Consider the following 27500-nt stretch of genomic DNA (forward strand, 5'->3'; position numbering starts at 1 on the left):
CAAGCTGTGGTTGAGAACACATACACCTGAACTGAAAACCAGTCCCTCAACAGGAAGCTATTCCTCTTCCACCACACATACAGCTTAAGAATAGATGCAAGGGAAGCAATGAGAGAAGAAGATGGACCCTGGCAAGGCAGCCAGGCTCCCCTCACAGGACACAACAAACCTACAATCGATCGTGGTGCAGAAATGCCTGGATGGTGGAACAGTTGGCCGGAAGATCACCAAGGGAGAAATATTCCCTGAGGTCCCAACAAGTCCCGGGTGTGTTATCAGCTAGAAAATTCAACAAGTATTGCACTGGCCACTGGAGGCAAATGGCCTAACCTACCTTTGGGAGGGTCACACATCCCGAGGCCTGGAAAAATCGAGGGTTGGGGGAGGGGTGGTAAAATTCACCACTATGGGGCTTCCCTGGTGGCGCAGTGGTTGAGAGTTCGCCTGCTGATGCAGGGGACACGTGTTCGTGCCCCGGTCCGGGAAGATCCCACATGCCGCGGAGCAGCTGGGCCCGTGAGCCATGGCCGCTGAGCCTGCGCGTCCGGAGCCTGTTGCTCCGCAATGGGAGAGGCCAGAGCGGTGAGAGGCCCGCGCACCGCAAAAAAAAAAAAAAAAATTCACCACTATGAATCGTTATTCCCAAACACGGAGAAAGTATTTATTACGACACTTCATTATAGGTGAGGAAAAGATGAAGTTTCTTAGACAAAGTCACAGAGGGAGTGGCAGGGCTGGGTCAGCAACACCCCCTCAGCCAGAATGAAGCTGGGCGCGCCTCCCAGGCCTGACTGCGGTTGTCTGGGGCAGGATGGGAGGAGGACAGGTGGGGAGAACCTGTCTGTAGGAATTCCTCTACCCCTGAAAGCACCCAAATGGCACAATAATTTTTTCTCCTCTGAAGTACAAATATGTAGTTTCACCATCACCCCTGCACGTTTAAAAAAGAAAAACTTTCCCTAGGAAAGGCAGGCCCAGACGTTGGGTTTTATACAAACAGCAGGGAGCCGTGCATGTACTTATTCAGGGGCCACAGGTTGCTCTTGCCCACGTTGGAGGGTCGCCTCTGGCACTGCTTGCACCGCCGATATTTCTCACACTGGTCCAGGAGGAAGAGCTTGCTGGAGGCCCTGTGGAGAGGCAGAAGGGGTCATTTGCCGGCATCCCCGAGTCCTTACTGGGTGCCTCGCCTGGAAGCCGGTGCAATGGAAGGGATACAAAAGAAAAGTCACACCTGGTCCCTGCCCGCCAGGAGCTTACGGCCCACCCGTGATTTCCCACCTGCAGTCTCTCCCCTCTACGCTGCTACCTGCTGCTCGCCCCAGGCCGGGCGTCTCCTGCTTCTCCTCCTTCCCTAGTGAATAAAAGGCTCTGCGTGGTGCCTTCACAAGAGTCTGACCCCAGCCCTTCCCCCACACCCACGTAAACCCTCAGAGAACACAGGACTTGCCCAAGGTCACTCAGCCAGCGTGAATGGGATGGTGACTCCAAAGCCTCAGTATTTGTGGCTTTGTCCCGTGGATGCACCTTTACCTGTCAGGCTTCCCCAGGAGACAGCATTTGAGAGGGAGATCAAGCCATTAAGCTGCTGGTTAACACCCCAGCAGACAATGAAGCGTAGACTTAAATGGAAAGTCCCAGGGGGCCAGAGGCCTCTGGAGAGTTAAGGGCAGGAGAGGAAGTGAAGCCGTAGAAAAAGAGGATGAAAGCAGCTAGAAGCAGAGATGAAGGGATGACAGTGACTGGTTTTCCACTTCAACAGTTTTTCTTGATTGTGCAGGATGTGCACAATCCCTGATGTGTTCCCCTACGTTATCAAAATTTCTACACGGTGGGATTCTGTAAAAAGAAGCCTCAATGACAGCCTTCAAAGGAAAAAGGACAATCTTGGGAGATTGGGATTGACATATATACACTAATATGTATAAAATAGATAACTAATAAGAACCTGCTGTATAAAGAAAATAAAAATAAAATAAAATTCAAAAAATCAAAAGAAAGAAAGAAAAAGGACAATCTTGGCAGTAGGCAGGGGAAGACCTACCTGGGTTGCCTTGGCGATGGGACCGAGTATCATGAGCTAAACTGCATACAGGTGAACCTTGTTTTTGCTTCTGCTTTGTTTTCTTTTTAACACCAATCAATTCCTCCTTCCTATGTGCTGTCCACTTGAGTCCCTGCCCACAACTTGGCCTAGGTCTTCAGGTGAGAGGACTGCTCTGCCGTGTCCGTGGAACAGCTGGGCTATCCTGCCACTCAAGGTTATGTCATGTCTCCTCTACCCTTTATCACCATGTTAGCCAAGCCTTCTTCCAAAATCCAACTAAAATCTCCCTCCCTGACACTAATCTCATTGCCTTCTACCTTCTTTCCCACAACATTGAGAAAATGGCTTGAAATACCCAATTCCCCTTTCCCTTCCTCTTCCCTAGGCCAGACAACATCACTTCTCCTTTGGAACTTATTTTCCACATCATCTGTTATACTTTCATTGTCACAAAATATGGGTTCTACCCATTAGAAAGACAGGTGAGAAATGCCTTAAAATCTAAAAGGAAAAGGAGAGTTTCAGATCAAGATCCACTATAACAATTTTTTCTATGATAAAAATTCGTTGATAATTGGCATATTAAATATTATTTTGGTATATTCAGGTTTTAATAACATTTGATTGCCTAGACTTTGTTTCTTCAAGTTTTCAACATTCTATGAAATCATACCTTCCATTTGAAAAGTATTTTAATTTTTTAAAGTGTAATAATTTTCCAACTCTTTATTTGATCCCCCAAACTCCTGTGTTAGCCAAGCCAGGCAAATGTTTACTTTCCCCATCTTAGAAATAAGAAAAGTAAGGCAAAAAGATTAGCTGCCTCTCCAAAGTTAGTGTTAATTCTCCAAAACATCTGGATTCCCCAACTCTAGATTGTAAATAGATAGTTGGGGAAAGTGAGCATGGATATAATACATTTCAGGAAGACGTTCTTGGTTGGGCATCTCACTTTTCCAATTGCCAATCTTACCCACAACCCCTTGACTCTGCTCTTACGAGAGCATCCCATAAGCCTTAGATGTGTTCAGACAGAAACACTTTCTTCCTGTTTCCAACTAATTATCTCCAAAGAGAATTCCCACCCTCCTTCCCACACAGCCCCAGGCCTCCCTAGCCTCCACAAAGTGAAAATGAAGCTACTACACAGAGGCAATGATTAGGGCAGAGATGGCAAATATATAACATGCAACACAGCATTCTCCATCCCATGTCCACAACAGACATTTCTGACATACCATAGCAGTATTTCCCACTGAACCCAGAATTCTTTTTTCACAAAGGTCTCTAGGCAGCCACCCCTAATAAACTGAAGCTGACACTTAAAACCTATCTGCCATCCCTGGATTAGAGGAAACTAACAAGATGCAGAGGGGATTTTCAGGTGCAATCAGCTACTACCGCTCGAAAGCCTTCTCCTCCAGGTCCCGCTGCTTCTTCAAGACAGCACTCCTTTCCCAGTCATCCTGTAAGTTTTGGTAGATTCTGCTCACTCGCTCAAGCTCAGCATTTCTGTCTGCCAAGTGCCTAGAGAGAACAGAAGAGTCTGAGATTCCATTCATAATACTGGGAAGGGCGTGCACCAACCTTAGGAGCCCCATTCCTTTCATGCTAAGTTAAACAGAAAACCTGGTTTTGTTCGCCACTCTTTGAAATAGACTAAGGGGCATGAACACTGTAAAAACATAGCGAAACTCCTAGCAAATAATTTGTGGGTCTAGGACCTTTCATCTTCAATCCTGGTTTAAATTAGCAGGATTAAAACCTTTTTCCAATTAACACATTCAGCCTTTAAAGCCATCAATTTCCTTTGAGGCTAATTTAACTGATCTGAAGATTCATCTCAAATGGATCTCCTATACTTTGCTTCCTTCCTTTCAGTCCAGCCTCTCAGCTGTCAGTAGTCCGCCCACCAGTTCTGCCAGATGTTTTACAAGACAAAGTAGACAGGTGTATGAATGAATGGTTAGAAATGGGGAAAGAAACAGAAATGACTAAGCAAAAGAAAATGAAATCGAGAAAATATCTAACGTTGTGAAGAAGAGTAAAAAAAAAAAAAAAGTGTTTGGTGAAGGTCACATCATCAAAGAAATGACTGCAGTATAATACCTCTCTTCAAGCACAGTGTTCCAGCATTCCCAATGTTAAGTGTTTCTATTACTGGTCTCTAAACATGTAGTCACTGCTCTGTGAATCACCTTAAACCTGGTTCAATATAAATGTGTCTATTTCTTGCCAAACTGAAACTCTTACAGTCAGTTCTCATTAAATTCTGGAAGGGACTTCACTAAATGTGACCCTTGATTTAGCCTGCCTACTCTGAAGGGTCTTGTGTTACAGGTACCAACCGCCACTAGGTGTCAGGACCCGCCGATAAAATACTGTAATGTGCTCTGTGCTGGTTCTCTTATTCTAAAATAGCATGGCCCCATTATTCTCTAACAAGCGTTGATTCAGTAGCTATTGTGCGGTCACTATAAAGATTAAGTAGGATAATATACAGAAAGCGCCAATGCCTATCACACAATGGGAGTTCAACGACGGAATGGTACATATTATATATTTTTTTCATAACCTTTTTTATCTTTTCACCGTTTTTTAAAATTGTAGTTAAAAAAAAAAAAACCGCATAGGGGCTTCCCTGGTGGTGCAGTGGTTAAGAATTGCCTGCCAATGCAGGCGACACAGGTTCAAGCCCTGGTCCAGGAAGATCCCACATGCCGCGGAGCAACTAAGCCCATGCACCACAACTACTGAGCCTACGTTCTAGAGCCTGTGAGCCAAAACTACTGAGCCCACATGCCACAACTACTGAAGACCAGGCACCTAGAGCCCGTGCTCCGCAACAAGAGAAGCCACCGCAATGAGAAGCCCACACACCGCAATGAAGAGCAGCTCCCGCTCGCCACAATTAGAGAAAGCCCGTGCGCAGCAACAAAGACCCAACGCAGCCAAAAATAAATTAGTTAATTAAATTAAAAGAAAAAAAACGCATAATATTGACTATCTTAACCATTTCTAAACATGCAGGTATATAGTGTTAACTATATCCCCACTGTTGTGCAATCAATATCTAGAACTCTTTTCACCTTGCAGAACTGAAACTCTAAACCCATTAAACAACGACTCCCTATTTATCCCTCCCCCAGCCCCTGTCAACTACCATTCTACTTTGTTTCCATGAATTAGACTACTCTAATTACCTTATATAAACAGAGTCATACAGTATTTGTCTTCTTTTTGTGGCAGGCTTATTTCACTTAACATAATGTCCTCAAGGTTCATCCACATTGTAGCATGTGTCAGAACTTTCTTTCTTTTTAAGGCTGAGTAATATTCCATTGTATGTGTATACTGCATTTTGTTTATCCTTTCATCTGTGGTTGGACAATTGAGTTGCTGCTATTTCTTAGCTATCATGAATTATGCTGCTATGAACGTAAGTGTGCAAATACCTCTGAAAGATCATGCTTTCAAATCTTTTGGATATATACCCAGAAGTGGAATTATTGAATCACATGGTAATTCCACTTTTAATTTTTTGAGGAACCACCACTGTTTTCCATAGTGGTTATACCAATTTACATTCCCACCAACAGCATACAGGGTTCCTATTTCTCCACATCCTTTCCAATGCTTACTATTTTCTGTTGGTTTTTTTTTTTTATAATAGCCATCCTAACACATGTGAGGTAGTCTCCCTCTCTCTCTCTCTCCCTTTCCCTGTCTCTCTCTCTCTCTCTTTCCTTGCCAGTTCTAGTTTCCTTTATCTTTCCTCTTTACGTCATATATATTCACATCTTAATGGTTTTATCTAATACTGAATAGACAATTTTCTTCCCTCCTAATCTTTTGAATGGTCTAAAAGAAGTACTTGTTAAATGTTTCATGGTGTATGTGGTGTAAGAAAAATATATAATTGTTCTTGTTTTGGACATTTCACAAGGCAATTAAACCACAGATATTATAATCCAAGATAAATGATAACACATTTTATCTTTGCATTTATGAAATCTTATTACACTATTCTGCAAATGTATAAATGTTCTCTTTTCAGAAAAAAAAACATAGAAAAAAAGATAGCCATCTTATCCATGTATGTCACACTGATATATATATCCTAAACAGTGAAAGACATTTTCTTACATCTACATAGGTGTTTTGCAGGGGAAAACATGAACAATTTGCTGACTGCTTACTCCATTCGGACTTCCATAGAGTTGGCATTCCAGCATTCTAAATTATTGGAATTAAATTATTAAAGTGTGTAATATAAACACAGCCGTATTTTAAATCTCACATTCCTACCTTGCCACCTTTATTCACTGGAGTAGAGAATCCCTGTGTCACAGGTTCACATAAGTAAATATTCAATAAAACATGGAATACCTCTTATCTTGGAGAGGCACACATAGAGTTAAATGTTAAATGAGCTCTAGTTCCAACAGTGCAAATGATGACAGCTGACAGTTGAATAAGGGTCACCCCCACACTCTCACAGAGCATGGAAACCATTTGTTAATGAGCAGCTAACTCTGTGGTTTTGATTTGTGTTTCCCCAGTGATTACTGATGTTGAGAATCCTTTCATATGCTTTTTGGCCATTGTTATACAATTCTTTAAAGGATAGGTTTAAAAGTCAGTTTACTTTAAATGCCTAGAAAGTAAGAACACGAAGTAAGATTGGAGGGGAAGCAACTAGGATTCTCCCAAGACTGCTGGCGGAAGCAAATTGCTGTACCTTTTCAGAAAGCAAAGTGTCAGTATCTAGTAGTATTTAAAATGTGCCATACACTTGATCCAGCAACCCCACTTTTAGGAATTTATCCAGTAGAAACAAAACAACCAGTATAAGGAAAAATAAGAAAAATGCTTAATGCAGAATTGTTGTAATAGCAAAATACCTGGAAAGAAAGTGAATGTTCATCAATGGTGCAAAAGTTAAACTATATAATCCATATTATAGATAGTATGCTGTTATTAAAGAAAAATGAATTTCATATATAGGTACTGACCTAAATACAAATTAATGACACATTATTAGGTTAAAGAAAGGTTGGGTTGCAGAGTAATATGTAAGATTTCACGGGCCTCATTTTCATTTACAAAAATGGAAGGAAAAATATATATGTGTATATTGTTTGAATATATTTATAAAGAACAGGAAAAAATGTAGAAGGCTAAACTTAACACTGACTACTCGGTAGGGGAGGTTATTAGCCTTATTTTTTTAATCTCTCCACTAACTGACTTAATGAGCATGAATTGTTATATTTTTTTAAACAGAAGCAGAAAAGTTTAAAGCAAAAAAAGTAAAACAAGTAAAAATACTTCAGCAGGCCTGTTTGGATCACACAGACTAAGTCATTCCCTCTGAAAGAAAGTGACCTTCTAGTTGCCACAGGAAGACCTAAGATCACATCTTGAGATGGACCGAGGATGGGGAAGTTGGAAAAGAAAAGAGAAGAGAATATGGAATAATCAGTAAAGGATATAGAAACAAAAGACAAGGATCTAATCCATATAAAAACAGGGGTTTACGACCAGAACTCCAACAAAAGAGATAACCAGATAACGACCATAGTTTGTATTTGATCAGAGCTCTGAAGTTTCCAGAATGCTCTCACGTACATAATCTCATTTAATCGTCATAGTGAGGATAGGCAGGGCGGGTGTGATATCCTTATTTTTCATATGAGGAAAAGAGAGCTCAAAGACCCCATGTGTGATATGGTCCAGGTCACACAGTCTGCAAGTGACAGAGTTTAAACCCTCCTAACTCCATGTTCAGGAGAACAGCCAGAGAAGCTAAGGAGCAGAGGAGGAAACTGCAATAATCTCCGCAACACATGCAAAGGGTCCCAGATCTGGCTGTGGCAGCATGCTCAGAAAGGCAGAGCCACTGCGGGGCAAGGGGCAGCTGTTTGCTATGAAACAAGCTCCGCACAAGAACTTCATTTGACCCTTAACCACCTTGGAGGTAGATATTAGTATTCTCCCTAATAGCTGATAAGGAAACCAATGCCCTCAGGGGGCTGTAACCTGCCCAATCCCACACAACTAGTAAAATGGCAGAACCGCATATCAATCTATCAGAATGGAGACCGGAAGTGGTCTTGGAGACCCCAGGTATTCATCCATTCGGTGAAAGATCATGGAGAGGTGGGATGGGGGATCCCAGGGAGGGGCAGGAGCAGCCTGGGAAGCAGGGGTGCACTTGTGGGGCTTGGGGCAACAGCTGTTAATCAAGAAGTATGGAAATATTTCAGTATTTTAGCAAACAGTACAGACATACAAGTATACATTGCCCTGGGCTGATGCAAGACTCAGTCCCCCATCTGATTTGACTCCAAAAGCCATGCATTTAACTACTCTCACCTCTCTAACCCAATCCAACCCCACCCTTATCACAATATCCTCCCACCTTCACCCAATTATTCTACTCATATATTCCAGTCTGAACCTACTTGCTATAGAACATAACAGATCTTTGCACCATCCCACTGACCATTTACAAAATTTATAAAATTTTAATATAATAACTTTTTTTCTTTTTATAAGTACAACTGCTTTTCTAAAAGAGGAGTTTCCTTTGAAGAGAAGCCCTCTTGGAACTCCTGAGAACTTTGATCAAGTATCTGAAAATTGCTGAACATCTACAAAGAAGAAACTGTAGTTCTCTGTGGCAATCAGAGGGTGGAAGCGGGAGAGTAGGAAACATGGGAAATGGGAAGACAAGAGGAGCCCAGGAGATGTTACAAGGCTGAGGGCTGGTCATGATCTTAAAAAAATTCCCCATTTGTGGGGTAACCAATGGGTACTTTAAAACAGTGGGTGTCTGTTGTTTGAGTTTAAAGGTATTGTGCATTGCTATGGCATAAAGTCCTCCTCTGCCTACCCTGACACCTTCAGCACCCCTGCACCAGCAAACATCAGCACAGCTTACTACATGCATGGTTCTCTGAAGAAGGGGTTTAGAGGAGGTTGAGAAAGGGCCTCAGTTTCATGTTTGTGTCCACTTGAGCAGGACAGCACATTTGTGGCTCACATTGTATTTCCAGGTGACAGTGCTGGGGTGGACAACTCTTTTCAGACATTGTCCTGTAAAGAGAAAGAGAACTATGGAAAGGTAAGTAGAGGGAGAAGTGGGATCGAGAGAGTTTGTTTGTAACTTATGGTAAGCAAAGGGGAAAGGGGGTGGGGGAGGGATATATTAGGAGTTGGGGATTAGCAGATACAAACTGCTATAAAGAAAATCGATAAACAACGAGAACTATATTCAACATCTTATAATGAACCATAATGGAAAAGAATATGAAATAAGATAATGCATTTGGAATTAATTATTGTTTATCTTACATTATATTTGTGTATAAATATGTTTATATACACATGAATACATAATATTCTTTTAAAAATGAGTTTGTTTTTAATTTAATAACTTTTTTGGGGGGGGCCTCTCACTGTTGTGGCCTCTCCCGTTGCGGAGCACAGGCTCCAGACGCGCAGGCTCAGGGGCTCCGTGGCATGTGGGATCTTCCAGGACTGGGGCACGAACCCATGTCCCCTGCATCAGCAGGCGGACTCTCAACCACTGCGCCACCAGGGAAGGCCTAATTTAATAACTTTTCTTCATAGGGTGAATTGTGGGGATGAAACGAGATAAAGCACATAATAAGCTTAGAATAATATTTTGCACATAGTAAGTCCTCAATGTGTTCACTATCATGATTGCTTCTCTGGAGGGGAGGGGAGGAGGAGGAAGGATCCAGGGTGTCTTACTCTTTGTGTGTCCTCTGAAGCATCAACAAATCCCACTTTTGGTCCACCAGCTGGTGCAAGATGGCTGTCTTCTTGTGGTTAGCAGCTGCCTCCATCTGGTGCTTCATGTAATTCTGCTCTCTCTTTCGCTTTTCCACCATCGGCTCACCCTCCTCCTTACCAAAGATGGGCTCAGAAGAGTCTGGCTCAAACATGGGCAGCTGGGGGCGTTTGTTCTTTATCTGAAGCAGGGACGCACATAATGCACATGATAATTATACCAGGGAATAGACTTAATGCACAAGGCCGTAGCATAGTAAAAACCAGCACCTCAGAGGAAAGAACAAGGGCCTCAGAACCACCAAATGGATAACACATAAGAGTATTCGTAACATCACAGGATTTATACATATTTTTAGAATGCTATTGAAACCCTGAAAAAGTTTAAAGGAATAATTGGCCCTTACCTGTGCATCCAAAGCTCTCTTGTAACACTGCGTTTCTTCCATCTTATCTTTTATATATTTGGCTCTTTGCGCAGCAAGTCTGGCAGTTATGAATAAGAGAAGGTGGGACCACAGTTTGTTACAGGGTGTTTAGTAATACAGATTAACATCAACAAAACATGTTTAACAAATATTAATAGGAATAAGAGCCTGATGAAAAGTGATATTTCCTTCTAGGAGCTTTCATTTTAAGAAAGAAAAGAGTAATTCAAATCCATAGGCTAGTGGACAATGTGTTGGACAGGGATGGATGGGCAGGTATAAGCAAGTGACCAACCATATAGTCCAAATGCACTACCATTAAGACAGGCACCCCTCCTCCCCCCCCATGCTTAAAAAAATCTAGATAGGAAAGCAGGAAGTGTCTCTGCACGCAATACAATGACTCATCATAAGATTCCTTTTTAAGAAGAGCGGTCTTTCCTATTATAAAATGAATCTATTATATGCAACCTCCACATGATCTGTAAAGTGAATATAATGGAACATATGCATTTTATGGAAACAGTTTTTTGGTCACAGAAACTAGATTCTTATTTGTTTTAGGAGTTTCTCTCACACCACAGTAGCCTCCTTAATTGCTCTCCTGACCTCAGTAGCAGAAGTATGGCCCACTTAGGCATGTTTGAACTCTGTGGCCCTGACCCTATCCCAGGCCTCAGATAACCCAAGCAGGACCAATCAGATTCTCTTTCCTGAAAATTTGGAATTGAGACTGAAATTCGTCCAACTGTGAGCTGGAATACAGACAATGTCAGCTAAGGAGCAGGGGTGTGAGCAGACGGAAAGCTTTTTTTATACGGGTTTTAGTTCCTGGTTCCAGTCTTCCTGGGTCCCCCATACATTCCTGCCCTCAGGTTCCATAGGACACCCTTCATACCTTTAATACAACTCAGTTTTGCCTTGAGGTTACCTGGGAATAGCTGGGAATGAAGCCTGCTCAAGACAAGTCCCTTCCTCCATCTACCAAGATTAGTGATCACAAAACAATACAAAATGATACTCTGTAATTAAAATGATTATAGACAGCAATCATTACTCTAATGATTACTCTAATAATGCTGGCTTTTCCATGTTTCTAACGGAGTGTTAGGCTATGGTACTGGCTGCTAGCTGGGTTGGTTTGCTCAGTTGGTTACAGTTGTGCTAATGAAACTACCAACGCTGATCCAATCCCACGTGGAAAGAAGCATCACGTGAACATTCCGAATCCATTTTCCAGAGCATGTCTGGCTAGACTCACTCCTCTGTCAGCTGCACTTGTTCCAGGCGGTCCATCATCTCTCTGTTTTGTCTTTGCTTTATGTCCTTTTCCCGTCTGTGACCCATTTGTTTCAGGAGACTTTGGGAATATTCCTCTTGCTTAAAAGCATTAATCTCAGGACTGAGTGGCCGTTTATCAAACAAGAAGGATTTCTAGAATAAAAGAGAAGCAACTCATTTATTCTAGAATACTAAAAAGCAACAAAGAATAAGGGTAATCATTCAGAAGACTAAAATCAATCAGAAAGCCTTGATTAATTTATAATGTGTGCCCAGACCTCAACACATTGACCAGCTAGTGACCCACAGAATCATATGAGTACGCTCAGGGATGAATCTGAGCAGAACTGACCAAAGCCCCATAACTGAGAGGGAGATGAAAAAGGACTTCACGGAGTAGGCCCTCCGCTAGTACTTACAACTTGCATACTGAAAGGAGGAGGAATTCTGAGTGAGTGCAGAAGCATGAGCAGGGACTGCGAGGAAGTGGAAGAGGGAAAACTGAGCTCCTGCTCTGAGCCTAGCCACGCTAGACACTGGGAACCCAGCCGTGATCGAGAACAGCGATCCACAGAGAACCTCACGCTCCTTGAGCCTGCATGCTGGTGCACGAGACAGACAGCCAACAAGCAAACCACACACAGATAATTTAAGGTAGTGATAGGGACTATGAAGCTCTTCTCATAGCGTGTGTCCAGGTGGGAATGGGGCTAAACTGGTTATTAGGGAAGGCTTTTATTAGGGAGGTGACTGAATCACCTCCACTGCAAATATCAGGGGACCGGTGTCCTATACAGAAGGATCAGCAAGTGCAAAGACACTAGACGGAAACAAGCAGAAAAAAGGTCTATGTGGCTGAGGCATAGTGAGCAAGGGGAGAGTAGAGCAGATGAGCTCAAAGAGGGAGACAGGCCAGACCAGGAGGACTTGATAAGTCAAGGTAAGGGGTTTGGATTTTATTTTAATTCAGTGGAAGGCCATTAGAGGCTTTAAACCAGAGAATGATCTGTTTTGGTGAACAGTTTTACATAATTTTTTTTTTCGGTACGCGTGCCTCTCACTGTTGTGGCCTCTCCCATTGCAGAGCACAGGCTCCAGACGCGCAGGCTCAGCGGCCATGGCTCACGGGCCCAGCCACTCCGCGGCATGTGGGATCTTCCCAGACTGGGGCACGAACCCATGTCCCCTGCATCGGCAGGCGGACTCTCAACCACTGCGCCACCAGGGAAGCCCGTTGGTAATAGTTTTAAAAGATCACCTTGGCTGCTGTGTGGAGAACAGATTGTAGGAGGGCAAGCAGAGAGCCTGACTAGGGAAGTAGTGCAAAAGTTGGGCTTTCTGGGACTTCCCTCGTGGCAAAGTGGTTAAGACTCCACGCTCCCATTGCAGGGGGCCTGGGTTCGACCCCTGGTTGGGGAACTAGATCCCACATGCATGCCACAACTAAGAGTTCACGTGCCACAACTAAGGAGCCCACCTGTCGCAACTAAGACCCAATGCAACAAAATAAATAAATAAATATTTTTAAAAAAAAAGTTGGGCCTTCTAATGTGACTTGGATTAGGGTGGTGACATTGATGATGAAGAGACATAGAGAGATATTGGATAGCTTTTGGAGGTGAAGGCAAGTGGGCTTGCAGATGGTTGGATGTGGATGACTGAGGAATAGTAGTCTAGGATCACTTTTAGGTATGGGGTTCATGCAACTGTCTGGCTGGTGATACCACTTGCTAAAATGGGAAGGCTGGGAAAAGAACAGTTTGAGAAGGGGAATCAAAACTTCTGTTTTGGCCTTTTCACTTTAAGGTATCTACGGTTATAACAAAGAGGAGATACAAAGTAGGCAGTAATAAATATATAATGTGGACCTTGTATCTATCTAAGAGGAGAGAGAGAGAGTACCTAAATCTCAAAAGCATGGTGCCCCCTCTTCCTCCTTCCCTATTGCCCCTGCCTGGAAGGTTTTTTCCTCCATTCACTTCTTTACCTAACTCCTGTATGCCAGGAAGTCTTCTCAGATCTCTGGTCTGGGTTAAGTGACTCTCCTCTTTGCTCTGTTCAAAGATTTATCATAGAATTTAGTGTATCACACTCTTGTCTCTTTAAATCTCTTTCCCCCACTATCCTGAGTGGGGGAGGGACCTTGTGTTATTCATCTTTGTATTCCTAGCCACTAGCAGAGTGGCCAGCACAAAGGAATTCAATGAATGCTTGATGATGAATAAAGAAAATCTATTTTATTAGGTGTATGTCCAGAGTGTCACACTGCCTAGATAGTGAGGTGAAAGAAGGAAGATTCAGGCAGAAATAAAGGTAGGCACATCATGATTGGAAACATTAAATCAATGGCAAAACAGGTGGCTCACGTCCCTCTGAAGCTGGGGTTCTCAAACTTTAAGGAAGCTACAAATCATCTAAGTATCTTGTTCAAACGTAGATTCTCATTCTGGAGGTCTGAGGTGGCACCCTAGATTCTGCATTTCCAGCAAGCTCCCAGGGGATGCTGGTTCTCTACTTAGATCATCTGATCCTGGGGCAGGAATTTAATATACTGTCCCTATCCCCACCTCTCCCAGGTCCTGGTTGAAAATTACTATCATTAACAAATGCTCTCATGACTAGTAGGGACTGTATTATGAATGTGAATGGTGTGGAGGCAGATCCTGAACCACTCCTGCCCTGGAAGGAAGCTTCAGCCTTGCACAAGCCTCTTTTTACCTCTACCATTTTTAAAAAATTGGTGCAATACGGAGAGTGGATCCAAATGCTCACAAGTAGGGCAGGTATCAGCCCTAGAAATTTCGAAAAGACTCTTACATGAAATTCAGGTTTCTCATTCTTGTGGATTCTTATGGCTTCAGCAACTCCAAGATTATAGGCAGCATTTTTTTGATTCTGTTCTCTACTAGCCAGACTTTGCATCTTTGAGAAAAAAAAAATCACATATTGAAATAGAGCTTTTAAAAATTTAATTCTACTGTATTAAGGTAACCCAACCAAGGTAGAAACCTGCCTTTTGGAGGCAATGGTAAATACTTTCTGATGTGTTCATAGATTTTTTTTTTTTAAGTGGGCTTTTGTTTCCCATTCTTGGGCTCCAGGCACCACCTCTACAGGGATCGTAAGAAGGAACGGAAGATTTCATGAGTGGTTACCTCTGATATCACAAATGCAGGAGAAGACAGTAAGGCCAGTTATCGGAGATCACAGAAATTGGGATAAAGCAAATGCAAAGGTGCCATTCTGTCTTTACTTGAGATAGGCCATGAATGTGAAGGGAAAAGCCCTGACTGGGATTATATTTTATGAGAAATAAAAAATAAAGCTATATAATCCAGGAATTCCACCTTTAAAACTCAGTCTTGGGAATTCCCTGGTGGTCCAGTGGTTAGGACTTGGCCTTCTCACTGCTAGTGGCCCGGGTTCAATCCCTAGTTTGGGAACGAAGATCCCACAAGCTGCACGGTCTGGCCAATAAATAAATAATAAAACTCAGTCTTCATGGGGGGGTGGTGGGGGAATCAGTGACACGTACAAACATCAGCTGCATGGATATTCATCCCAGGACTGTTTACTATTAGTGAAAACTTGGACACAACCTAAGCTTTAGTTCAGCAGTAAGTAAATGGTTCAATATGTTACAGTACAGACACACGATGGAACTTTTTAAATGGTGTTTTATAATCACGTTCTCCTGTCCCATGTTAAACACTCCTTAACCGAGGTGTTGACCTACCTGCTCTTTGAAGAGAGACTCTTGATCTTTCAGCATCTGATACTGCTGTAGGAGTCGCTCATCTTCCATCTCTCTCCTTTTCCTCTCCTCACTGTAGTACAACGGGGAATTCCGCTGTGCTCGTTGCCAGCATACATAACACATTTCCTGTAACACCAAGTTTCAGGGCAAATTGATTTTTACCTTTTACCTTTTTGCCTGTGCATTCCCTTCCCAAGCTCTCCAAAGGCTAGGTGTATCAAGAAGTACACTTCATAAAAGGAAGTATTAAAGGTATTAGCCAAGTGAGATTTTCAGAGAAGACCCCACAAATATTCCAGAGCATTTAATAAACTCTTGCCTGAACAGATGTGTTTATAGCAACTGGAAAGTGGAGATTTTCCAACCCTATTTCTGTGAACTAGTAGATTTTGACTAGTAGATAGATTTATCCCAGTCCAATTATGGGTCCTGAGTACTTGAGCCATACCCATATTTTAAAGAAAGAGCAATTCCCAGAATTCTCTCTGAGAAACAGAAGTCAGAGGAAGATTCTGACTGGGTTTTGTTTCTTTGAAGACACTGTACCTGTCCTGCCCTATTATGATCCTGGCAAGAAGTGGCTGGAGAAATTTTAGGCTTCATTTCATTGTCATTTTTCAGACCACCCAGAGATCGTAACCTATAAAAACCAATGTAACATTAATTAATGTTAATGTAGTCTGACATCAATTATCATCAATTATTAATGATAATTTTAGAAACAAGTATAAATATAAGAAAATGAAAAATATCTCAGTGGTTTTCTTTAGAGCATCTACATGTATAGAGTTTAAGAACCCAGGCTTTATATCAGATAAACCTGAGTGGGTTCAAAGCCCAGCTTTCTTTATTAGAAGCTGACTGGCATTAGACAAGCTGGGTAATCTTACAAAGTCTCAGTTACCAATTCAGTGAAATTGGGATAAAATTTATTCATTCTCCAAAAATTTATTGAGTGTTTACTATATGTACTGCTCTAAGCATGGGAGAGGTAGTAAAGAACAAAATACACATGAAAAAAGCTCTGTCCTCATGGAACTGACATGCTGATGGGGGTAGACAGCCCGTAAACAAGGTAAATGAGTGAATTCTATAGTCTGTTCAGTGATGATAAATGCCATGCAATGCTGGAGGAATGGAGTATTAAATCATGAATAGAACGGCTAGGGGAGTTTTCACCAAAAAGGTGAAATTTGAGCAGATACCTGAAGGCAGTAAAGGAATAATAATAATCAGATATCTGATGGCAAAGGACCTAGCAGAGCAAATGAGCACTAAGGCCTTGAAGTGGGAGCATGCCTGTGTTCAGTATGCCTTGAGGAAGATGAGTTAGTGGGCGAAAAGTAGGAGAGAGGTCAGAAATCAGGCAGGACCTTGACGGCCACAGTAATGACTTTAGCTTTTACCCTGGGTGCGTGGAGGGTACAGTGTCCAGTATTAGCAAAGCTGTAGAGAACACAGCAGTCCCTCACATTACTGCTACTGGGGAGATAATTTGGTACAATCTTCCTGAGGATAACTGGTAATGTGTATCAAAAGCGTGAAAAATGGGCTCATCCCTTATCTCTGAAATTTCACTTCAAAGTTTTTATCCTACAGAATACTCAGGTGTGTGCAGAGAATTATGTGTGATTATACTTGATACAACATTATTCATAATATAAAAAACTAAAAACCATCTAAGTATCCCACAGGAGATGGGCTAAACAAAAGGTTTAATCAATGAGATGATGAGCAAACATTTGTTCATGTTTTAGAATATTTAAAGCCATAGGGAAATTTTCACCACTTTTTGTTGTGTACCAAAGGTTCATATGATACGATCTCAGTTTTGTTTAAAATGTATCTATATGTTTCAAGTATAAATATATGTACATATTATATATGCATTGAAATGAAGGATGTACACCCATAATGTTACAGAAAGTTTCCTCTATTTAGTGGGGTTATGGGTGATTGTTTTGTATCTCTTGCTTTTCTCATTTCTTCCAAAATTTCTGTGATAAAGATGTATTACTTTAGTAATCAGAAAAAAACCAAAAGCCAAAAAAAAACCATTGTTTGGTCAACTTCCATAGGAAGCCTTTACTAGGAATCCCTAATAATTACTCCCTCTTTGCAGCCTCTGTACTTTCTTTTGTTATCTTCATCACGTGCATTATTTCTTTAGCCTCAATCTCTCTACAAGACTAAGTTTATGAATGTTGGTTTATACGTCTTTTATGTCTCATAGCTTTATAGCTTCAGTGTCCAAATAGCGCCTGGCACACAGTGGTGCTCAGTGTTTGTTGGATTGAGGTAAATTCCAAAGTACTAGACATTTAATTCTCAATTATCTTTCATAACGAGATTACTCAAAAGAAGCATGCCCAGGGTTTTGAACATGACTTTAGGAATCCACAAAGCACCTAAATTACACATATGATAGCTGATATATTGTGACATTAATAAATTGAAAGTTGACAGCACAGTGAAAGATATATAGTAGATGCTCAATAGATACTTATCAGAACCATAAGGTCTGATCTGAGGTCTTAAAAAGTATCCTACACAAAGGGAGAGGAGAAAATAGAAATCTTCTGATATAAGAAGAAAACAGGACCATCATAAATTGTAGCACATTCATTTGCTCAAAGAACATTTATTGAGTGCCAGCCATGTTTGGCAAAAACGCTTTCCAATTTGATCTAAATATGAACCTGTGTCACATCTTAATATCCACACACTCAGAAAACAACACAGGTTTTCCCAAAACCAACAAGGAAAGTTAGATGTTTCCTCCTCTGTGCTCTTTTGTTTCCACCTCTGTCACAGTATTTATCCTACTGAATCATAATTTATCACTCTGGCTTTCCCACAGATTGTGAGCCCTGGTCGTCTTGATTATCCCCAGCACCTAGAATGTAGCATCAAGAATAGTGGATGAAGGAATGAATCAGTGAACACTTATTTAAAATTCCCTGCATCAAGATAGGACTTGAAAATATACTTAGTAAAGTGCAACGCAAAAAATACGCAGGGACTTCCCTGGTGGTCCAGTGGTTAAGAATCTACATTCCAATGCAGGGGATGTGGGTTCGATCCCTGGTCGGGGAACTAAGATCCCACATGCCATGGGGCAACTAAGGCCACGTGCCACAACTACTGAGCCCGGTCACTCTGGAGCCCACGTGCCACAATTAGCACTGGAGAAGCCCACACGCCGCAACAAAGAAGAACCCACGTGCCACAATGAAGACCCAGTGCAGGAAAGAGAAGAAGAGAAGGGAAGAAAGAAAGAGAGAAAGAGAGAAAGAGAGAAAGAAAGAAAGAAAGAAAGGGAGAAAGAGAGAGAGAGAGAGAGAGAGAGGGATAGAGGGAGGGAGGGAGGGAGGGAGGAAGAAAGAAAAAGAAAGAAAATACCCAATGCATTACCTTTCAGTGTTCATATTCTTCCCACCACTCCCATTCTGCTCCAGTTTGTGCGGGAAACTGACATTTGTTGCTTTGGCGGGGGACATAGCTTGTCTATCTTGAAGTACCTTGGGTGATAAGATCTCTGTAGAATGAATGAAAGTGAGTTTCCTTTCAACTCTACATAGGCGGTTTGTACTTAACACAGATTTTTTAAAACTCATAATTTTACTAGGGAAATAGTTCACATAAGATACACTTTCTTATCTTTAAAATATTGTCCCTTGCCCTAGCGTGGTTAAAATATATATATTTTTTGCTGTATACTTATTACATGCAAAGCTCTGGCTGGGCACTTTAGAAAATACAAAGAGGCAAGTCTCCGCCCTTAAAGATCTTTCAATAAATACAGTTGAAGAGGAAAAATAAGATATAAACAGGGGGCTTCCCTGGTGGCGCAGTGTTTGAGAGTCTGCCTGCCGATGCAGGGGACACGGGTTCGTGCCCTGGTCCAGGAAGATCCCACATGCTGTGGAGTGGCTGGGCCCGTGAGCCATGGCCGCTGAGCCTGTGCGTCCAGAGCCTGTGCTCCGCAACGGGAGAGGCCACAACAGTGAGAGGCCCGCGTACCGCAAAAAAAAAAAAAAAGATATAAACAGAAAACATGAGAGCTGCCATTTGTGGAGGTCTTACCACCTGCCAACAGTACTAAGTGATTTACACATATTATATAAATAGCAACTCAGGACAATGATGCAGAATGTCTAAATCTCAAATAAATGGTGCAATCTCTAATGTTCAGAGAAGAGAGAAGCCACTTCAGAATCCACTGATGAGAGAAGTTTTCATGGAGGAAGTGAGATGTGAAAAGGGTACAAAGAGGAGAGTAGGATTGGGATAGACTGTAAAAAAAGGAAGGGAATTCCAGGCAGGAGAAAAAGAGTGAACAGAAGCATGAAGTTGAGGAAGGGCAAGGCATGTCAGAAGAGCATAAATAGACAATTTTGCTCAAAGAAAGAGTCTGTAAGGAACAGTGACAAATGAAGCTAAAGAATGAAAGCATGTGAGTATTAGGCTAAAAGTCTGTATGTAATCCTGTAGGCCACATGTCACAAAACCAACATTCATAAGCCAATGTTTACCCATTGATATACGTTTTGTTTGGCCCTGTTAGCATTTTTGTTTCAGTGTAAATTGGTTGCCAAAATTTAACTGTCAATAGATTTCATATGTCAGGATATCTGCTTCTCTCGAGGAATCAGAAAATTTGCTACCATTTGGCCCACATTTCCACAAATCAATAATCTGCTAGACTACGGTAGTTTGGCAACCCCTGGGGATCCCTAGGACCCTTTCAAAAAGTCTTTGAAGTCCTAAGATTTTCTTCACATGCTTCAACCAAAACAACATATCACACCAGATTATATGAAGACGCAGATATAAGAATCCACTATCTTCTATAAAGCCAGATATCAAAGATATAAAACTACGTCTCTTCATTTTTCATAAAAATTATTATTTATGCTAACATGTCTCCCTATCATGTGACACCCAGCCCAGTTCACGCATTTATGTTAGCTGCCTGGACCTTGTAGGCAGCTGAGTTTTGAGCCGTGCAGAGCCAGCAAAGAGATCACAGTTCAAGAGTCTGAGAGTCATAAAGCGGTTAAGGTGAGATACACGATTCCAGGGATAGAAGACGTTTGTTAGAGAGAAGAATACAGTGATTATTCATGAAACTAACTTTATTTACTCTGGCCATAGGAGTTGCTAAGCAGTATGGCTTGGCTCATAAGTAGTAAAGAGTGACAGATTATACCCAGAAATCATCGACCTACCTCGGACGCCTTCTTCTTTGTTTGACTGGTCTTTTAACTTGCTCTTCCTTTGTCCATTCTGTCCACCTTCTTCTGCAGTGGTGTCCATAGGCAGTTTGTTCTCCATCTCCTTGAGCTCAATCCTAGGAATGAACCAAGATACTTGTCCACAGGTGACTGTGTAAACTCTCAGTTCTGAGAAGCAGCTAAGCTTGCTCACTGATTCTGAATGAAATAAGCCTACTTCTCTCAAGGAGGCAAGTGCTTTAATTTACTAAGTACAAATCATGGACTCATTCTCTTTGGGAGCCAACGACGACCCTCCCCCTTTTTATATAGATAAATTGCTTTGAAGACCTGGATTTAAGTTTTGTTTTTTATATCAGCTTGAATTTGTCTTTTCTAGTTCTGTAACCAGATGCCATAGGCCTGAAACAGTGAAAGGTAGTCATTGGATAGCTTGAAGGCAAGGATTCATAGCCTGGCAGGCAGGGTACGCCCAGAAATAACCACTCCTCTCCTCCCTCTTTCTCCTCCCCACTTCTCCATCCTCTCCCCAGGCAAAAGTGAGGGACTTGCAAAGGCAAGGGAGGAAGGGGTTCGTTTAGTTGGTGTGTGTAGTTGTAGATTTTCTTTGGTCTCAGGAACGGATTGCTGGGTTAGAGTTGGGAAGGAAGGGTGGGGCAGAGGTGGTACTTGCAGTAAATTCAAGGGCCAAACTTCAAATAAATGAAACACCTACAGTTGTTTTGAATATTTGAGTCCTCATGTCCATTTCTAGGCTCTCTATTTGAGAGGAACTTCCATCTCTGTTCCTTAACTAACTGCAATTATTTCCCTCCTGGATTGCTTAAGCCAAACTATGTCCAAGAGGACAGCCAAATTTGCCTTCCAAAATATAATCAAAATAAAACTATTTGGAAACCACTGATTTATATTTAATGAGTAAGGCAACATGCTACAATGGAAACAACACTGAAACAGTCAGGAGCCATGGTTCTATTTCTGGATTGGCCCCTCAGTTTTGTAACCATTTCATCTGTAAGATGAGGGGATTGGACTCATTAATCTTTAAGGCTTATTCTCCCCCTTACACTGATTTTGCTGAGGTCTGTGGCATACAGTTTTTCCAGGAGGGACTTGTTCCAAACCAACAAACACAAGAGGGTGTCACAGACTCAAAAACATGAGAAAGAAAAAAAGAGAGAGAGAGAGAAAATAATACTTTGGGAAGCTGGTTACTATTTCCTAAACTTCCTTTACCCAAAATGCATAGTAGTTAATGGCACAGTAATTAAGATTAAAAACATGATTAAGGGCTAATAATGGGTAAGTAATGAACAAACTGGAACTAAAACCCAAGTTTCCTGACTCCTATTCCAGTGCTTTTAATGCTGCATCCTGTCACTTCATTTGTTTAAAAAAAGAATTAAAATTACATGCTGTACACCTAAAACTAACACAACATTGTAAATCAACTATACTCCAATAAAATTTTTTAATTAAAAATTAAAAAGAGAATTAAAATTACAATTAATTTTGCTCCTCTATAAAATGAATAAAATTATAATATGGATCTCAAATGGTTGTAGTAAAGATTAAATACAAGACTACTGAGAAAGTGCTTAACAATACCTAGCATCTAGTAAGTGCTCCATAGATAACTATTATTGTTATGGTTATCATTATCATTATTGTAATAATTGTCAGCAGCAGCCACTGGTAATGCCCACTATGCTCTTGGAGTGAAGCTGTATCTTGCCTTTCTAGCTGCTTCAGTGGTAAAAAACAGAGCTCAGAGAGGAGGTAGTCTAGACTGCAGGACAAGGTAGAAACTAGGTCAGAGAAGGGGTGAAAGGTAGAGCAAAGCCTAGCAGGTGAGAAGAATTTTACTAATACTGCAAAGACTAAGGTTGGTGGGAGGTAGTATGAAAATTTCCAGGGAACCAAGAATAGTTTAAAAAAAGAGTATCCTAAGTGCCGTTGTCTTTTAACTTAACTACAGAAAGTGTATGCAATAAACTCTTATTTGTTGGAGCACTGAGAGCAACAGAGAGAGATAAAGAGAGAGAGAGAGAGAGCATGAGCTAGAAAACTCAAATGTGACACACTGTCCAGTTCCATCAATAGGTCCCCAAGGATTGCTGTGCCTGGAGGAAGCTGTGGAGGAAAGCACTGACCTTGGAAATGAAAGCATGCTGTTGGTCTGCTTCCCCAAGGATTCTCTGCTAGACAACACTGAGTCCACAGTGTCAGGCCTCTGGGGACAGGGACAGAGACAGGTTATACTTGGGCTGTGGTCCAGGACACAGAAAAATCAGAGCCACAGGGTGCTCAGAAGCCTCAGACTACCATGATACTCTCTACTGTTATTTTTGTTTAGTACTCAAAGCCTAGAGCTTAAAATGCAATGCAGAATGGGCTTCCCTGGTGGCGCAGTGGTTGAGAGTTCACCTGCCGATGCAGGGGACACGGGGTTCGTGCCCCGGTCTGGGAAGATCCCACATGCAGCGGAGCGACTGGGCCCGTGAGCCATGGCCGCTGAGCCTGCGCATCCAGAGCCTGTGCTCCGCAACGGGAGAGGCCACAACAGTGAGAGGATACCGAAAAAAAAAAAAAAAAAAAATGCAATGAGGAATGATCTCATTTATCAAAGTAGTCACCCTGCATTGTTGCATACCAATTCCATTGATGCTGCCTTTTCTCAAACCATTTCCTCCTTAGAAACTGCCCTCAGAGTTGACAGCTCCTTTCAGACATCTTTAAGAGGACAGCCAACTTACTAAAACTCTTAGGAAAATGAGCAAGTTGGCTAATTCCACTCATGACCCAAATAACTCTAAAACTGGGTAGTTAAGAGAAGGGCTTTGGAGTCAGGCATCCTCATGTTTAAATCCTCACACTGTTAACAGCCACATAGCCTTAGACCCTAGGTACGTGGGGATAATAATAGGATCAGATTCACAGGATTTTTATGAGGTACTGTATATAAGTGGCTAGCACATATAAGCATTCCACAAATAGTGGCTATTATAATTATTATATATAATAATATTCTAATATATAATATTATATATGACTTAAATTATAATTATATAATTATAATATATAAGTTATAAAATATATAATAACAGATAATAATCACATTATTAAATTATACTAGTATAGAATGATATATAAAATTATTCTTTTTGGATTAATGATATGGTTTATAAAAGGCTTTGAAGGGGATTCCAAAAGTAGAAGTTTTAAAAATATTTCAAGAAAAGCAGCATCAGTGAAGTTAGCACACAGCTTTCCAAGAGAACTCTTCGGCAGGACAGCACTCAGATTTACGTTATGGAACATTTAGGAGAAAAACAGTCACTCTCACAACTTTATAGCAGTTTCCCAAAATGTGTTTTATAGACGTTAATGAATATTGACTCAACCTAAATTTCCATGATTAAATACATTCGGGCAGTTAAAGCAGCTTCTTTCCAGCCAGACCTCTCAGATCCTTTAACATGCCCATGTGCTTTGGCCTCCAGATCGTTTTTTCATAGAATATCTCTCAAGACTAGTTCTTTTGGAACATGCTCCTTAAAAGGTACATCTTAGAGTGCAGCAGTCCAATTAAAACATTATCCTTTCTTTTAAACACATATTGAAGCTTACAAATTTCTGTAGAATCCCTGAGGGTGAGAGATGAAGCAGCACTTTGGCCTTGCTTCTGGTTTTGCAAATCTTGCCTATGTTTTTATGAAAAAGAGAGGGTGATACTTGTGTGTGTGTTTCCACTTTGCACACACAGGTTTGGCATCCCTCTTAGCAATCCTGTATGAAGCCAGAGTGTGGAGAAAACACCAAGAGCTTCATTATGCACAACTCCGTCTCCTAAATACCCATCCCAGAGCACCACGAAAGGAGAAATTAGAGGGTAGAATTAAACCATATTTATAACATTTCCTTTCATAGCCTTTTCATTTAAAAGTCTGGCTTTTGCTCTATGGGACACAGGATTATATAACATTCATGATAAGCCAATTTGCTCATACAAACTTAGTACATTAAGATTCAGTTAGTCCTGTTGATTGACTGTTTAACTGCCTTCTTAAAGTCTGCTATGTCCAACTTAGCATGAAGGTCACACCAGCTACTTAACAGTTAACAGTGATGGGTCAATTATGAAATTTCTTCTACAACAATGCAAATTAGAAGATAAAGATACATTTCCATGACTTGAAGGCGATTTTTCTGTAGACTTTCATTGAAATAAAATAGTATAATCAGCACAAAAAGAGTAATTAGGAAGAGCCTGGGCTTGAATTTCAGCTCTACGGCAGGGCACCCAGACTTCAGGTTCCCACATAACCTCTCTGAGTCCCCATTTTTCTCATTGGTAAAATCAGGATAATAATTCTGGTTTTATAATGTTTTGAGGCCCAAATGAAATAATATATGTGGAAGAATTTTTTAAACCATAAGGTACTATAAAATGTTCAGAATTATAAGAGTTTCTATCACTATATTTTTCAGGTGGCATTGCCTTAAAACTTAAAGTTCCTTAGCCCCTCTAACTTTTTTTGTCAGAGGGTTAATCATCTATAAACAAGTACTTCTTTGACTTGGGGTAACTGCCATTTAAAATATGTCAGGCTTCCCTGGTGGCGCAGTGGTTGAGAGTCTGCCTGCCGATGCAGGGGACCCGGGTTCGTGTCCCGGTCCGGGAAGATCCCACATGCCGCGGAGCGGCTGGGTCCGTGAGCCATGGCCGCTGAGCCTGCGCGTTTGGAGGCTGTGCTCCGCAACGGGAGAGGCCACAACAGTGAGAGGCCCTCGTACCGCAAAATATATATATATAATAATAATAATAAAATATGTCAACCTTAGTTTTTCTTAAAGATTACCCATTTACAGATGATTCAGAGCTACAATCAGGAAAGGGGTTAGGAGAAGGAAAATATTAATTTACATTTGCTAGGGCTTTCGCCAAAGCCCCACTTCCATCCATTGTAAAAAGGAAGTCCTTATAAAATCTCATCTTCACGTTGCCACCTTTGATCACGAGGACCCCAATTCCTTTGAATGTAAACTCCACGTTTTGTTTGGTGGAAATGGATCGTGATAAAAAAAGTGACGTCTCCTTCACACATCTTTCCACCATATCTCTGTTAAATGGACCCTCTAGGGATATCATGACAAAATTAAGTGGAACAACTGGGATATCACCTAGAGGAGAAAAAGACAGTTGGGGTGAGGGGAAAGAAGTGGAAATTACAACAAGGACACATACACACTCACAAATAATTATCTGATTCTCAGTTAATACTCAAAAATAGAACTGTCCATGTGAAGCCTTCAGTTGTACCCTATTAATAGATATTAATCAATACAATTTTCCCTAAAAGTAGAATGTTTTTTGCTCAAAATAAGAACAAATAGCTTCCTAAGGAATACTCCAGACAAGATTTTTATTTTCTCTTGGAGACATATTTATAACTAACTGTTCCTCTTCATCAGAGGGTTTTCTGAAATTTTCAGTCCCCTTTCAGGACACGCTGCAGCAATATTTGCCTCTCTCCTCCAGTTATCATAACATTTTAAAATGATTATAAATATCTACAAACATTGTTTTGAAAAGATAGTTATCTCCACTAGAAGTCACCTTTCAAACAAAAGTGGGTCTTATCAGAGGATATCAGTCTGAGTGACTTGCAGACAGCTTTTCCTCTCTAATGAGCCCATAAATGGCAGTGCAGGGGAATATGGTTATATCTAGCATGAAAGTAAGCACAGGGTCTATTCAACTAGAACAGATATAGGAGCTATGCATGGTCCACAAGTCAGAAAAGAGGGAAAATAGGAAAGATGATCAAGATGATAAATTGAAAGAGAGACAGTAGACAAGGTCCACTGATAGAGGACCAGGACAGAGAGAAGATAGGGACATTCTAAACGTTCACTGGGCAAAACATTAATTTAGAGCCTTTCCAATGTCTACTACTGCTGGATGATGAGAATTACCAGCTCTACAGTACACAAGCTTCCCTATATCAGCCCACAGCCTCCTGCACAATTTAATGGTGATTCTATACCATCTTCCCCTAGATTCTCCCCTCCCATTTGCCCAACGCCTATCTGCAATCTGTCTTCCAGCCCATTTATATAAGGATGCTGTCATCTCATGATGGACAAGCCAGCAGAGACGTTGCAAATCTCATTCTCATGACTTCTCTGTAACTTCTGTGGGCTATACCGTCACTTTTCTCTTGTATCCATGGCACCACTCTTGGCTCTCCAATTTCCTCCTCCTTGGTCTCTTTTGCTGGCTTCCTTCCCCTTCTGCTTCTTATAAGATGATGTTTGTTTTAACACCATCTTAGGATTTTGTCTTTGTCGGTTTCCTCTTCTTACTTTATATTGTCTCCTGGGTAAATTTATCCTAATCCTGACCTCTAGTATCCAACCCTCTCCTGACCTCTGAAATTATCTATACCTAAACATCCTGACAGGAGGGCTTCCCTGGTGGCGCAGTGGTTGAGAGTCTGCCTGCCAATGCAGGGGACACAGGTTCGTTCCCCGGTCCGGGAAGACCCCACATGCCGCGGAGCGGCTGGGCCCGTGAGCCATGGCCGCTGAGCCTGCGCGTACGGAGCCTGTGCTCTGCAACGGGAGAGGCCACAACAGTGAGAGGCCCGCGTACCACCAAAAAAAACAAAACAAAACAAAAAACATCCTGACAGGAATCTCAAATTCAACATGTTCAAAAGCAAACTCATTATTTTATCTGCCACCACAGCCTGCCTTTCCCCTTCATTCCCTATGGCAGTTAATGGCATGAGTATCCATCTATTCTCTGAGAAATCTGAGTCATCCTAAATACCTTCCTGCCTCTTACCACCCACCGCTCTCCACTGGTAACCAAATCCCACCAGTTCTACATCTGAAATATCTCATGAGTAGATTCCCTCATC

The 27500-nt window shown here is 41.5% G+C and overlaps 1 protein-coding gene across 1 annotated transcript in view; it reads right to left on the bottom strand.

Annotated features, from left to right (window-relative positions):
* Positions 1–673: 673 nt before the first annotated feature.
* CCDC81 (coiled-coil domain containing 81) overlaps positions 674–27500 on the bottom strand; it is a 37915-nt gene continuing 11088 nt past the window's right edge. The window contains exons 5-16 of the mRNA XM_029208720.1: positions 25499–25755; positions 22725–22804; positions 20566–20687; positions 18749–18872; positions 15881–15974; positions 15314–15460; positions 14395–14499; positions 11558–11730; positions 10276–10354; positions 9830–10050; positions 3449–3574; positions 674–1130 (exon numbers count right to left, since the gene is read on the bottom strand). Of these exons, the coding sequence (XP_029064553.1) occupies positions 989–1130; positions 3449–3574; positions 9830–10050; positions 10276–10354; positions 11558–11730; positions 14395–14499; positions 15314–15460; positions 15881–15974; positions 18749–18872; positions 20566–20687; positions 22725–22804; positions 25499–25755 (1670 nt within the window). The 3' untranslated portion in view covers positions 674–988. The remainder of the gene's footprint in view (positions 1131–3448; positions 3575–9829; positions 10051–10275; positions 10355–11557; positions 11731–14394; positions 14500–15313; positions 15461–15880; positions 15975–18748; positions 18873–20565; positions 20688–22724; positions 22805–25498; positions 25756–27500) is intronic.

This window comes from Monodon monoceros, unplaced genomic scaffold (genome assembly GCF_005190385.1).
Source record: "Monodon monoceros isolate NGI ecotype Baffin Bay Population unplaced genomic scaffold, NGI_Narwhal_1 Super_Scaffold_7, whole genome shotgun sequence".
Lineage (NCBI taxonomy): Eukaryota > Metazoa > Chordata > Mammalia > Artiodactyla > Monodontidae > Monodon > Monodon monoceros.